The sequence below is a fragment of the Sciurus vulgaris genome, assembly GCF_902686455.1.
Source record: "Sciurus vulgaris genome assembly, chromosome: 6".
Lineage (NCBI taxonomy): Eukaryota > Metazoa > Chordata > Mammalia > Rodentia > Sciuridae > Sciurus > Sciurus vulgaris.
In genome coordinates, this window is record NC_136466.1 from 158,202,833 (window position 1) to 158,218,520 (window position 15,688).

General features: G+C 45.9%; 1 protein-coding gene across 1 annotated transcript in view; it reads left to right on the forward strand.

Annotated features, from left to right (window-relative positions):
• Window positions 1–7,627: 7,627 nt before the first annotated feature.
• Window positions 7,628–15,688, forward strand: part of MYO10 (myosin X) — a 106,162-nt gene continuing 98,101 nt past the window's right edge. The window contains exon 1 of the mRNA XM_079144573.1: window positions 7,628–7,971. Within this exon, the coding sequence (XP_079000699.1) occupies window positions 7,856–7,971 (116 nt within the window). The 5' untranslated portion in view covers window positions 7,628–7,855. The remainder of the gene's footprint in view (window positions 7,972–15,688) is intronic.

Here is a 15,688-nt window from a genome sequence, read left to right on the forward strand (position 1 = left end):
CTTGATTTTTTAAAAATATGGTATATTCAGGGCATGGTGGCACACTCCCATAATCCAAGCGACTTGGCAGGCTGAGGCAGGAGGATTGCAGGTTCAAAGCCAGCCTCAGCAATTTAGAGAGGCCCTAAGCAACCTGGCAAGACTGTGCCTCAAAATAAAAAAAAAGGAATGGGGATGTTATCTCAGTGGTTAAGTACCCCCGGGTTCAAACCCTGGTACTAAAAAAAAAAAGGTGGGGGGTGGGAGTGTATATATAGCATGAGTTTTGATACATAGACACATAATGAAGTCAAATTCTACTTTTTTTTTTTTTTTTTTTTTTTTTAGTGGGGGTTAGATATAAGGTCTTATGCCTGGTACATTTTGGACTGAAGAAACAGTGAGTTTCTCCCAACATTTTTAAGCAATATGTGCTGCAGCTGTTCCAAATTATTAAAATGGGCAAGGAAATGTATTTTTTGGTGAGGTGTGTGGAATTTTTCTAACTAGAAAATTTTCTGTGTGCTTCAAAATAGGATGTACTTTCTATTTCTGAACAGCCATTAAAGAGACCAGGCTATTTATCCTTTGTGGAATTTGGAATCCAACATGAGGAAACTGGTACCTGGCCCTGCCTCATGTTTGGGGGTGGCATGTGTTCATAGTCTGAAGCTGCATCAAGTCGTCATGGCCATTTTTGGAGCAGTAATAATACCCCATATAGAATGCGAACAGATAGAAGTATGCAACAAATGCCACCTCACAGCTCTCGGGACGACTTCCTGTGACACTCTCCTTTCTTTACTCGATCCTCTGCACAAGGCTGTTCTTGCTCCAGCTGCCATTTTTATTTATGTTGCATGTTGGACTTTCCTCTGAAACACACAGCCTTTGTTTTAGTGAGACAATCATCCATGCATACACAAATGAGGTGGTATGTTTAAGACAGGGGTGGGGATGGTGGTGTCTTGGCCATACTTACTTTTGCCAATGAACCTCTGAGGTTTCAAGTACCGTAATTTGTCTTTCTTTGAATAGACCATTGTGAACGCTTGCCGTGATTGCCATTTCATGTTACACCTCTGTCTTAGCAGATATCGAAGTGCCCTGTGGCACGTACATGGGCAGACAGTGAAGGCTCAGTAGTAAAGAACCTTTGATGGACTGAAGCCCCTGCCCCTTAGATAACCTGTTACAAGAATATAGTCATGTGTCATTTAACAGCTGGGATAACATTCTGGGAAATGCATCCTTAGGCAATTTTGTGACCATTAACATAGTAGAGTGTGCTCACATAAACCAAGTCGGCTGTGATACCACTGTGAATTATAGTCATATGGGACCACTGTTGTATGCAGCCCATCCTTTGACCAAAACATCATTATGTAGCGCATGACTGATTCATTAGTACCTGTGCTATTATTATCCGTCTTTTTGGAGGTTGGACTGAGGGAGCAAGACTGGGAATCTTGGAGAATGGAGACTTTGTAGAAATTGAGTCAAAGCAAGGTGAGGCCAGGTATCATAGATGGCAGGAGGGAGGATGGATCCTAGACATAATGAGAAGTGGAGTGTCCAGGACATGGAGACCCTGGGACTGGGCAGCATTCTGTGCATGACTGAAGGCAGTCGCTATACATCCACAAGGTGGCACTCTGTCAAAATCAGTGTCCCGTCCTCACTGTCACTCATCTTCCCTGAGACTACAGAATCTTACTGCCCCCTTGTTCCTGCCAGAAGAGCAGGAGCCTCTGCCTGCTCACACCAGGGTTGTGTCAGAGCAGCTGAGGGCCGGATGGCGGGCAGGCAGCCCTCTTGGCCAGGGGATTATGACATGTCAGTTCAAGCTGTTTGGGAAACATGTATCTTGTCATTTAAATCTGTGACAAGGAAGGAGTTTCTAGATGCTCAGACCTTTTGAGCAATGACATAATGTTGTCAGTGACAGTAAAATAGTAAAACTTACGCATTCATGTTACAAGAGCCTTATTTACCCTTGGTACTAGATGGGGCACTGATTGGGAGGCTTTGTTTTTTGGGGGGGGGCAAACCCAGGGTCCTGTGAATACCAGGCAAACACTCTACCACTGAGCTGAACCTCCAGCCCAGCACTTAATTGTTAATGAGACAAGGTTTCCTATAATCTTTGAAAGGAAAATAAAAAATCAGATTTTCTCTCCGTAACCAGCCAGATACACATTTTATGTTTTCCTTACTTTTTTTTTAAATTTAAGGAGGAGAGGTCAGATCATGAAGTTTGTCTCAAACTCTGATGTCTCTGTTGGTATGTGGGAGTCCACTCGTTAAATTTATAGTCATCCATGACAAAATGCTTTTATTAATTATTTGAGCTCTGGTGAAGCTACTTCCCCCTGAAAATCTAAATGTCTTTTGTCCTCTCCCTTGCTGAGGTGTGTGATTTGTCACTATAGCATGTTGCTTCTCACTTTGGTTTAAAATTTGAAGGCACATACTCTGATACTTCGTTAAGATGAGGGACCATGATGTTGTTCACCCTGAAGCCTGTGCTTCTTCGCAAATCTAACTTTGCAGTTAGGTTTGTTTTTCCTCTTTTAAGAGAAGACAAGTTTTGATTGTAGCAAAATAATCATTACATAAAATTTACTGTCTTCCAGATTGTGCCGCGTGCACTTCAGGAGTGCTTACATGCATTCCCATCATTGTGCAGCATCCTGGGACTCCATCCTGCAAAGCTGAAACTGTTCTCATTAACGCCCCAATCCTGCCTAGGATGTTTTCTTCTCTTTCCTTGTTTAGAGTATTAAATATGGCCTAAACTGCCAGTTTAGGTACTTTTGTCAGATATCTTTCCCTTTACTCACAATATGAATGTTGGATTCACATCCGCAGCATAGGGCCACACAGTGGCACCTACAGTTGCAGAGAGGGTCATGTTGGGATGTTGCCATTTACCATTTTTTACCATGTTTGCCATTAAGTGCTTGGTCTTTAAAATTCAGGTGCAGCTGTTATTTCATACTTAAGTGGAGGAGTGTCCCAAACATTTTTAGGGTGGGAGAATTCAGTTCGTGATCTGGATTAAAGCTATACAAGCAGATCATGGGGCATGAAGGACTGTCAGTACTTGAGAGCAAGCAGCTTCTAAAGTACTGAAACTTTTTTCTGTATAACTTATTGAAAGATGAAAAGTCATTTTTTTATTTTTCTGTTTGTTTGCGATGCTGGGATGGAACCCAGCGCCTCATTCACACCAGGCAAGTGCTCCACCATTGAGCTGCATCCCAGTCCTAGCAGGGAACGTGTCAAAATGCAGAGCATCTTGGAATCTTTCTTTTCATTGGATGTATTATCTGGTATCTAAATGAAAAGTCAAACCACAGCCTGGGTGGGTATCTTCCGTTAAGTTTTGAAGTTGGCTCTGTCTTTTGTCTGTGAAGACCTCACCTTTAGCCATCCTTTTGACAGGGCCTGCCTGAGGAGAAAAAGCCTTCTCCCTTTTATTCCACAACCCTCAACCTGCAGGGTTGAGAAGGAGCAGGCTGAGCCACAAAGCAGGTAGAAGCCCAGAGAAGCCCAGTGATGATTTCAGGGGAGATTAGAAGATAACCTCACTCGCCCACTGAGAGTCTGAGTGAGAAAAAAAATCCTCAAAACAATGTTTAATCAAGTACACGAACTGGGTTTAAGGACACGAGGGTGTATGCTGTACCCCTCCGAAGTTTTCCATCACAGTGGGCAAAATTGAGGCTTTTTTCCATAAAGTGGTTAAAGTCAGCAAGCAAGATTAACCTGGAGCTTTTAACTTCATGCTGGTGCGTGATAAGCAGGCACCGCGCTTCCTTGACGGTAACTCGCTCAGCTGACTGAGTGCTGAGCAGCGCATCTTCACCTTCTTATGGCTCGGTGTTGGAGCTCAGTGCGGTTTTAGAAAACACCTCCAACAGAGCCATGGTGGTCACTGACCATGAACCACGTCTTGCTATGACTACACCGACCCCGTTGGGTTTTGTCCTTCATCCCCACAGCAGGTGCTTTTTCTAACCCTTTTTTATCGGTGCATGATAATCGTACATGGTGATGGGATTTGTTGTTACGTATTCATTCAAGCATACAGTGTAACCGTGTAGCTGACCAGTGTCACTCCCCAGCACTTGGCCCCTCCCTCTGGCCTCGCTCCCCTTGGTCCTTTTCCTGCACTGCTCTCCCTTGGGCTTTCATGAGCCCCACCCCCAGGCGAGCTTTTGGAGGCCCCTGGTGGAAGTGTTCTGTCCCCTGGCACGAGTGGTTCCTTCCCTCCTGAAACATGGTGGCTCCGTAGAACAGCCTTCAGATGTGTGTCAAATTTTTTCTGAGTCACAGGCCAGCTGCAGTTGGTGGCACTAGTGCTGCGTGGCAGTGACCGGGTCGGCAGGGGAAAGTGTGATGATGCTCTAAGAGGATCCGAGAGGTGGGCCACTTATCTGCGGATTCTATGGGCTGCCTTCACACGGAACAGCTGCTCCGAGAATACCCAGCTTCCTTTGGCCTCCGGAAGCACTGGACTGGGTGGGAAAGGCAGGCAGGACCTTGGCTTACAGGCTGTGTGGATCTAATTGGCACGGCTGCCACATTTCCAGCCTGAGACGTTGAACACTCTTCCTGGGCAAGGGGCAGTGTATTACTGCAAAGCAGAAACAGCCGTAAGATCATCTTGGGGATTGTTTCTTCACCTCTACTAAATAACAAGCTTACTGCCATTGTGTGTCCTTCCCTACAGAAGACCATGTCACCCACACTGTCAGAAGGAGCGATAACCTAAAGGATGCTGGTTGGTGAGGCTCCCCAACCACGAAGGGGTAACATGGCTGTGAGATTCTAGCAGAAATGAGCATTCTCTCAAAGAAAGCTTATGTTAATGACTAGAATTATTGATTGTTTTATGGGTAAATCAGTGCATTAAGAAAAAAGGGCTCAGGCAAAGAGCATGGTGGCACATGCCGGTAATTCTAGGCGCTCTGGAGGCTGGAGGATCCCAAGTTCAAAGCCAACCTCAGCAACTTACTGAAGCCCTAAGCAACTTAGACCCTGTCTCAAAATAAAAAATAAAAAAGAGGCTGGGGATGTGGCTCGTGGTAAAGCACCCCTGGTGGGTTAGATCCCCAGTACCAAAGAAAACGGGGGGGGGGGGGGGGGGACTTGATTCAGAATTTTACAATACTCATACAACTATGTTAGGCACAGGAGGTGCAGAATATCTAAGGTAAATGTGTATCTTTTTTAAAGAAAGGTTCATTAATGGCTGGGTGCAATGGCACATGCCTATAATCCCAGCAGCTCAGGAGGCTAAGGCAGGAGGATCATGAGTTCAAAGCCAGCCTCAGCAGTGAGAAGTGAGATGCTGAGCAACTCAGTGAGACCCTGTCTCTAGATAAAATACCAAATAGGGCTGGGGATGTGGCTCAGTAGTCGAGTGCCGCTCAGTTCAACCCTGGTACCAAAAAAAAAAAAAAAAAAAAAAAAATTTATTAATGGTAAGTGTACACCCTAATACTAAATTAAATTAAATGTAACCATTAATGTAAAATTAGTCATCTTATTTCTGTTTATTTTTGCAGTCTTGGGGATTGAACTGAGGGCCAGGTGCATGCTAGAAATGAATCACCGTACAATCCAGAGACATTTAGTACTCGCTGTGCTGTGCAACCAGAGTCTCTATGTAGTTCCGAACTCTTTTCCTCTCCCGGGATGGAAACGCTCTCCGTTCAGCAGTCCTCCCTGCTCCTCCCTCTCCCATCCTTAGCGGCCACCACTCCTGCTTCTGTGGCTTTGGCTTCCTTAACGTGGTGTAATATTTTCAAGTCTCACTCCCATTGTCTCCGCGCTTTTCCCTTTTTCTGGAGGACTAATATTCCATTGTTTGGACGCGCCGCATCCCGTCTCCACGGAGCTCGTGATGGGCGTCTGGGCTGTTTCCTCCTCTTGGCGGTCATGACCGGTGCTGCTGCGAATGGGGTGCCCAAATCATTCTTGGAGGATCTGCTTTCAATTCTTTTTTTATAAGCCTGTGAGTGGAATTACTATGGTAATATCATTTGTTGTTTAACTTTTTTGGTTCAAATTATTTCCAAAATATAGACTGTCTTATATTTGAAAAGTTATATAGAACATACAATTCTTCAGTTGATGTTCCTGGCAGTTACTATGACTATAAATTACTACAAATTGTTAAAATATGGTTTTCAGCATATTTGGACTTTCTGTCTAGCTTTTTTTTTTTTTTCTTTGCTTTTCTCTATTGAATTGCTATACTTTAATGATGTATTAAGAGAAGGCTCAGTAATGAGGTTGGTTGGATTCAAATATCTTTACCACTTAGTGGCTCTGTGATCATGACTGAAAAATTTTCTCCCTGTGCTTCAGTTTCTTCATTTAAAAAAAAATAAATAAATGCAAGTAATACCACCAACCTCATAGGTTATTTTGAATATTTAAGGGTAGGGCCCCAGATATGGTGTGCTGGGGTGCCCTAACACAGTCCCACAGACTGGATGGATCAAGCAACAGATATGTATTTTCTTCAAGTTCCGGAGGCCAGGACTTGAGTCAAGGTCAAGGTGCCAGCAGGATTGATTCCCTGAGGCCTCCTTTCTTGACTGCCTTCTTGCTGCTGCATCTTTACATGGACCTTCCTCCATGTGTGTGTCCCTTGTGTCTCTGTGTGTCCTCATCTTCTCTTCTAAGGATGCAGTCAGATTGAATGAGGAGCCCCCCCCTAACAGCCTAATTTTAAGTAATCTCCTTTTAAAATTTCCATCTTCAAATACAGTACCAAAAGGGGTAGCTGGGCTTGGGAGCTTCAGCTCATGAATTTGAAGGGGATGCGGATCTGCCCTTGACACTCTGTAGAGCCCCTGGCCTGGTGCATTTGCTCCATAAAAGGTGTTGGTGGCTGCTGCAGGACGCTGCTTGCTCTCGTTTGATTTCCTTCCTCCCTGGGTCTGAGCCTGGACTCCAGGTAACCAAACTGTCTTAGCATTTCTTGAGGAAGTACAAGTGATTAGATGTCTCTGGGGAGGGACCCAAGGAGTTAAGCTTTAGTAACTTTGTCGCTTCTGTTTAGTTGGTCTGAAATTTGTATTTAATTTCTGGCCTTGAGATTGTCCCAGAAAGGTGACATCTAAGTTCCAGATAAGTTATTTGGCACTTTGTGGTGTACTGTGGTTACTGGAAGAAGACCTAGCATTTTCCAAATGCTCTTGTCACTTTGTAAAAGCTGTGGTTAACTATACATGATGTAAAATTTGCCATTTGGACTATTTTAAGCGCACATTCACAGTGTTATGCTTCCACATAACTACTAAACACCTCCAGAACTTTTTCATCACCCTGGACAGACACTCTGCGCTCATTAAGTGACTCTGCTTGCCCCCTGTCCCCAGCCCCCAGTTGCCTCTATTTTATTTTCTCCCCCCCCCCCTTTCCTTTTTAACCGTGCTATAGGGGCCACCCCAGGAGCTGGCAAATGGAGCCAGCCTACCTTTGCTCCGGGGGAAAGGGTTAGGATTAGGAGACCACCCAGGCAGGGGCTTGGCCTGGCTGCTCACCATACTCCTCTCTTGTTTACCTTTCCCTGAAATGGCCCAGTCATTTGTGCAGAAGGTCAAAATTTACACCAAAAGGGGTGGGGACAAGTAGAAGTGAGGAATAGGGGTCCCCTTTCGCTGCAGTGCCCACCAGTGGGTTGTGCGGACACGCGGGCGTCCGGGTGCGGCGTGGGAGCCTCGGGCCAGGCCCCCTCCCTGGGAGTAACGCACGCATCCCTGCCCCGACCCTGTGCCTGCAGACCTACATCGGCTCCATCATCGCCTCCGTGAACCCCTACCAGCCCATCGCCGGCCTGTACGAGCACGCCACCATGGAGCAGTACAGCAAGCGCCACCTGGGCGAGCTGCCTCCGCACATCTTCGCCATCGCCAACGAGTGCTACCGCTGCCTCTGGAAGCGCCACGACAACCAGTGCGTCCTCATCAGGTAACGGCGCGAGGCTGGCGCGGGCCGCCAGGGGGCGCGCGGGAGGAGCGGAAGGAGGTGCGCCCCGAGGGCTTCCCCAGGGTCAGCCCCCGCTCACGCTGCGGGGGCCTGGGGAAGGGCTCCTCTCACTGCCCAGTTCTCAGGAGCTTTCCGTTTGGAGTAGCTCGATGACTAGTGTTCAGAAAGCATGCGCTTAGAAACCTTAGAAAAGAAAGCAGAGGTACCATGTCGTTTGGCCCTTTGCTTGGAATCACTGCATTCCCCTCATGCATGCACTCCATCTCTCCCTCCCTCCCTCCCTCCCTGCAGTTTGCCTTCAGCGTTCTTTGGTTTGTTTCAGTTATACGGCATGGTCCTATCTTCTTGTTAATTATTTAAATTGGAATCATGTTCTAGTTGTGATCAGGACTCCCCTGGATGATTGCCAGAGCAGACATGGTAAATGTTAGTTGAGAGGTTTCCATGGAATATCCAAGCTCTTCTTTCATTTATCCTTCTAGTCGTGTTTTCATGGAACATGACATCATTGAGGAGTGATGGTCTACTAAAACTTCTAATGTGGAAGATTTTGACATGTTTTAGGTAACTTCCCAGTCCAGCTGTGGCACTATAATTATTTCAAAAAGAAAGGGGTAGCTGGGTGCAGTGGTGCACACCTGTAATCCCAGCAGCTGGAGACAGCAAGAAGATCACAGGTTCAGAGCCAGCCTTAGCAACTTAGTGAGATCTTGTCTCAAAATAAAAAGGGCTGGGAATGTGGCTCAGTGGTTAAGCACCCCTGGGTTCAGTCCCTGGTACCAAAACGTTTACATTGGAGGAGGACAATAAGAAGACCACACACACACCAATTTCCAATTAATGGAAATAAGATGCAAGAAGATAGATGTAGGGCCATATGCCATCTTTAGATTTCCAGCCAATCAGGCTTGCTGGCACTGTAGCCCAAAATTAGACAGACAGACAGATTCACCTGGTTGTGAATGGGTACAGCCAGGTAACTGGTGGCCACAACTACTGTGAGAAGCCAGTTCCCAGATGGTGAGGAGCAGATCAGAGGGGTGAATGTGCCCAGCCTTCCTCCCACCAGGGAAGCCACACCTGCCCCTGGGGGAGGGCAGATATGCCAGAGGAGGCCCCTCCCAAGACCCTCAAAACCCAGGCAAGGGAATGAGGAGACCTCGTACTGAAGGCACGCGGGACATGTTGACACTGTTCCCTGTGGTGTCTAATTGAAGGTGAGGAAGAAATAATGGCTTATGTTTTCTGAAGGTTTACAGTGTGGGCACTCTGCCAGGAACTTTCCAGGTACTGATGCACAGAACCCTTCCGGCAGCTTTGAGGTGGGCACTCTGTCGATACCTCCAGGTGCCACTCAGAAGGCGACTTTCAGGGGAGTGTTCTTAGGGCAGATTTAACCCGTTGTTCTTGTGGTGATTGCACGTTTCTAACAGCTGGGAATTACAGTATAGGAACAGCTGCGCCCACTCCCTGCCTGTTACTGTAAGGTGTGCACGTGGAGGTTGTAGCCAGCCGCGGCCTGGAGGGAGGAACTGTCAGTATACTTTCATCTGATGTGCAGTCCATCAAAGTGAAGCCACTTTCTTATAATAGAAACAACTTTTAAAAATAACGTGCCCAGTAATACAACTGGACTTACGAGTCTCATGAAGGCACTACGTGTGGATTTCTTAGGACTATGTTAAAAGTTTCGAAGTTAGAATTAAAGGTCATTGTATCAGCATACACTATATAATTTCATAAGATTAACAAAGAGCCTAACCTATTTTAAGAATATCAAATTGTTAGTCACACTTACATACTAAATATTTTCCATTGATAATTGCTTGTGTTTATTACTTTCAGTGGAAAAAATGAGAGCATGACTAATACATCACTTGCTAGACAGGGCAGTTTAGGAAGAAAGTGAGAAATCAAATGAAGTCATTGTGTGTGTCTGTGTGGGTGTGTGTGTGTGTGTGTGTGTAATAAAATGGAAAGGGGCTGACATTTTTGTGCCAAAGACTGTAGTATTTAAAAATTAAGGGGGCGGGGAGTGAGTCCCAAATAGAAAGCTCTCATTATGTGAGGCTGATGGGAAAAGAGTAACTGTATTTATTAAATTAACTCAGGAAACAGACTTTAAGAATTATTTCTCACTAAAATATGGTTTGACTTTTAACAGGTCTTTCCAGCAGTTTTTTTTTTTTTTTTAATGGGGTGGAGCCTTGGAATTAAGAGAATAAAAGAGAGTCAGAAAGTATAAATTGCTGGGTACAGGAGACCTAGCTAGCTTTCCTTGGGTGTGATCTGCCCTCTGGTGGGTCCAATGTGCAGTACTACTTTCAAAAGTGCAATGCTAGACGATGTTAAAATCAGAAAATATTCAGTCCCTAGCCCCAGAAATGGAAGAACAAATGAGTAAAAAGATAAGCCTCTTTGGAACCAGACAGGAGTTTGTGGTCCAGTTTCTATCCTGTGAGTGTGCCTCACGTGGCCACTATCCCCAGAGACATGGAGACCCCTGGCCTTTGTGCTTCCAGTCCACACTCTTTCTTTATCTCATTTTTAAAATTGTCGTCTCTCTTAACTCTAGGTTTATTTTACTTTTATGCACATTTAAATGGAATCTTATGCTTTTATAGTTTTAAATATAAAAATAACAATATATATGAACTTAAAACTCACTTGAAATTTTTTTTCTCATCTAATTAATAAGGTCAGCATTTGACCTTCGTTCATCCCCATACATTTGTCTTTAGTTTTTCAGACATTTTGTTGGGCTGTCAGGGTTTAGTTTATTATGGTCTTTTCATTATATATGACCTTTTTAAGGTACAGAGAAGTACAAAAGATGAAATTACAGCAGATTAACTTGGATATTGCATTGGCTCTTACTCATGATTTATGAAGCAAGGCAGCCTTATTCTACTAAATAGATGAGAGATGCTGCTGGGAACTGGCAGAGCAGAGGGTTTTGTAGGGTGTGAACAAGGAAGGAACTGTGGAAAAGTGACTGGTTGGTCAATATCAGGTTACCTTCTTGTTGGGGTTGAAGCAGAGGAGACTTCCTTATCACACTGATTCAGGTAGACTGCAGTCTCCTGTTTTCAGGAAAACTACTCTGTTTTGGGACTCAAAGCTTCAGTTTGATTATGTGCAATTAGCATGAGTGACTCCATTTTGGTTTGGTCCTTGGGGGCTAGTGTAGAAGCCTAACCCAAACAGTGACCTCCCATTATTTTTGTTTAACAATGAGCAAGGTCTGAGGCCTGTTTGTGTTTGCAACTTGGCACCCAGGAGAGGGTCTGGTAGAGATCAGCTTTCAGCAGGGTGAATAATTCAGAATGACTATTGGTTTAGGATCTTTGCTTATTTTTGCGGGGGTGGGGTGGGGAGTTCAGAATGTGAGCAGATTTCTGCTTCACTGTGTCTTTGTATGCTGGGATGATAATTGGGGTTTGGTCTTTTTCTGCTTCTAGAAATGATGGCTTTGGAATGCTGAGGAAAACTTAGGTCCTGGATTGGAATAGGCACCAAGCAGAGCAGGGCATGGGTCAGGACTTGTGCTGCTGTAATTCAGCAGAAGGAGATGAGATGGGAAAGGCTGCAAAAGGGAACCGAGGTCCATTGAGAAGACTCATTGGTGCGTCCTGCACTGAGAAGCAGCGGGGGAGCTGTAGAGGACCTACTGAAGAGACTTAGCTCAGGGTTTGAACTTAAGGCTTTCTGACAGAAGAGAATCCTTCTTGGTACAGGGTCATGTCTTAAGGGTTTTGTTTCCTTTGCTGAGACTTTTAAACTTAATTCTTTAGTCAGTAGAGATGCTTCCAAGGTCTTCTAAGAAGCTAGGAAGTGACTGATTTATATTGGAGAAATCACATGACTCAGGAATTTGATTCACAGGAAAAAGAAAATGTTTGTCAGATGCCAACAAGAAGTAGGTGTAAAGGAACAAAAAATAAATTTCAGGTTTTGTGGACAAGACCACCTCTGCACTGCTCAGCTCTGTGTTCACAGAGGGGATGGAAATATGGGTGGGGTGGGCTGTGAAAAACTCTTTTAAAAACAGGCAGCAGGTCTGATTTGAGGGTCGCAGTTTGCCGACACTGCAGTGGATCTAGGAAACTAGGGCATCGCCTCTCCTGCCAGGAGACTAGCCAGCCCGGTGCAGAGGGCCTGCCCTGTGCACACAGCATGCTCTTCCTGCAGGTGTGTCCTGGAAGCGCCTGCCCATTTCTGAGGACATGGCTCTGTCCTTGAGCCTCACTGCCCCGAACTGACCTTTCCTCCTCTGCTGGATCATTGGCATTATCATTCAAAAATTTCTAATATGTTCCTTCTTGGACAGAAGGATGTGGCTTTGGTTCCACCCTCTCTTCAAGCCACCCTCTTCTGCCCAAGCGACCCGCTGTCCTGCGTGGTGCTCCATCTTCTGGATTTCTTCCTAGCTCTCTAACCAACTTCTCGGCTCCTCAGTCATTTTCCAACTTCCTTCTCTTTTAAATTCCCTACGCTGCTGTTTTCTTCCTGTGTCTGTGGATTCTGTCGACTAACCTGTGTCCCCCAAGTTTCCGGGTTCCAGATTCTGCCTCCTCGGTGTCATCACCAAGATGCCTTAGGGCCCCTCAGAGTGGGGATGCAAACGCTTACCGTTTTATCCAGAAACATACTCCTCCTCTTGCGCTTCCCTTTCCAACCCCTGGACTCTGCATCCTGTCCTTCCCAAGCCTGAGGCTGAAAGTCACTCTCTTAATGTAAAAGTCATTTCTTTTTTTTTTGTGGTGGTGGAGACTGAACTCGGCATTCGCCGCTGAACCACACAGGGGCTTGCTAAGTTGCTGAGGCTCGCCTTGACTTGCATCCTCTTGCCTCAGCGTCCTGAGTAGTTGGGATTGCAGGTGTGCACCACCTTCCATGTCTAGAAGTCATTCATTTTGGGGAACGGGTTGTAGCTCAGTGGCAGAGCACTTGCCTAGCATGTGAGAGGCACTGGGTTCCATCCTCAGCACCAATAAGCAAACAAAATAAAGACATGCTGTTCATCTACAACTACAAAAAAATTTTTTTCAAAAGTCATTCATTCTTTTTTTCCTCCAACTTAAAGTAAAATTACATAGAGTACAAGTCCTGATCGTAAGTGTATCTTGATGAATCTTCCCAGATGTATAGTCCTCTTAACCAACACCCTGAACATCACACTAGCAGGCTCCCTGGGGCCCAGGGGTCATTCCTGATGTCTGTCAATTACAGAGCCACGTGGCTTCAGCCTCCCTGCTGCTTCCAGCCTCCTTGCTGCTTCTCTCGTCTCCCTCCTGTCCATTCTCCACACACAAGTCAAAACCATTCTTTTGAATCTTTAGCCTGGCCTGCCACTCTCCTGCTTAGAGACGCCTTGTGACTTTCCGTTGTGCCTATAAAGACTCAACATTTTTAACACAGCCCATGGAGCTCCACGTCAGTGCTTCTGGGTTTTATTTCTTTCTCTCTTTCATTTTGTTATTATAGTTACAGAGTTTTTAGGTGTTTTTATTTATTTATTTTGGTTTATAACATCAGATCATTATTTCATGCAGCTAGCCTCTTTGCTGAAGCCCATTTGTATTTACTGTCCTGTTGGCACCAAGGCAGAGGACTAGTAATTGTCATGGGCTTAAGAAGATTAAATAGAAGTAGGGACAAGGGAGGAGATAGGAGAGAGTTAGATAAAAGTGTACTACTTGCAGAGTTCTATTATTGACATTAGTGTCTGGGAACATCTGGCATGTTTCTGTGTTTTAGCAATTTGTGTGGTATTTAATTATTTTATTCTTGTCTTGTTGATGTAACATTTCCACATCCCCATGTGTGAGTAGTCACCATTTATCTCCTGGTGCAATCTCTGTTAGTCACCTTTTTCATTGCTATAGTAAAAGTCTGAAATAATCAACTTATAGACAGAAAAAGTAAATTTTGGCTTATAGTTTTGAAGGTTCCAGTCTCTGATGGATTGGCCTCATGCTTTGGACCTGTTCCAAAGCAGCACATCATGGTGGGAGTGTGTGGTGGAACAAAATGTAATTCACCTATGGCTAGAAAGCAAAAGAGAGAAGAAAGGGCCAGGATCCCACAATGCCCTGGGGGAACACATCCCCAGTGGCCTAAGAACCTCCCCAAAGGCGTCACCTCTCAGTGGCTCCACCCTGGGGACCAGCCGTGGGGCTCCCTGGGCCTCTGGAGGACACTCAACATCTAAACAATGGCACAGTCCTGGCTGAATTTTTTGAAGCTGCTTTTAAGAGCAACAGTTCTTCAACTTGGCTTCATAGGAATCGTCTGGAAAGTTTCTTAGAGCTGATTCTACCCCTGCGGGGTTGGATGAGGGATACGTCACTGATAACAATGAGCAGCCGAATTTGAGAACTCCGTTGCAGAGAGGGCACTGGCAGGCGTGGGGGTTTCACTGGCATCTGAGGCTGTACTGATGCCTCACAAGAAGAGTGCTTGGAGGGGGTGGGACGCGTGAGGACAGTGTAGCTGGAGGTGGCAGACTGGTACCTGTGGCCGTCAGCCTCCAGCCCTGTGGTTCCCTTTGTGTAGCAAATCCTCAAGTGCATGTCACTAGCAGTGACAGCTGATGACAAGGACAGTTCTTTTCTTGCCCTTGACCAAGTCTTTGCTTGGCGCTTGAACAGTGTGCTCTCCATTTTGTTTTGTCGTTTTGGTTCGGTTGGTTTTTGGTGTTTTTTGTTTTGTTTGTTTTTTGCCATGTTATGTTGTGAACGGTGCACAATTCTCAGGAATATCGCAGGGGTGGTGTATTGCTGCTTGTTTCACAGCTCTTTGTGGATAGGCAAGGGACTTGACCTCCTCTGGGTGCTTTCTTTGTTCTGGAGGACATGCCACCCTGTGTGTGTCCAGATGGCAGGAGGATGGAGAGCCCAAGGACCGTGAGGGGATTTGCAGGCACAGGCCTGGCCACAGCGTATGACTCTCACTCAGTCGCTCAGTTCCTCTCTTGTCCACTGGCCATGTTCAGCCCTCTGGGCCGACTGACCACCCTCACTGCAAGGCAGGTTGGACCCTCCCCTTCTGTGGACTGGAGGATAAAGAAGTGGGTTCAGGGAATGCATGACGTCGCTTCTTCCTCACCTGTTTTAACTAGAGAACTTACCCTCATTTTTGTTTTAATAATTCAGTCACCAGCAGCTGCTAGGTAGGTATGTATTTGTGAAATATGGAGAGTTATTTAAACGCTCCTTGAAACTCTCTCAGCATGTGTGTGACTGTTGTCAGACGCCTCCATGTACCAGGTATGTGAAGGTGAAATCTCAGTCCTGTGCTCAGAAGATTCCAGCTGCTGATAAGGAACCGCAACCAAAGTTGGCCCAACTTACATGGGCCTTTGATTATCTCAAATAACACGAGGTGGGGCAGTGTCAAGGTTGGGGTTCAGCCACGCCTGCTGGGCTCCTCTCTGCTTTTCTTGGCTTTTGCTTTGTGATCTCAGGTAGGTGTGGATCCTCAGGTATTTGTTGTCTGCAGGAAGGGGGGCATTTCTGCTCAGCCATTCTAGGGTGTGTACATACCTTGCCAGGAGCCCTGGGCAGCCACGATGTGTCTCTGAGATGGGAATCCTGACGCCCTCCTGTGCCCAACCCTAATGCTCGCGGAGGGTGTGGAGCGCCGGTGCTGGGCCTGGACCAGCACAGTCCCTGAGGGCCACAGTGCCCGTCTGGCT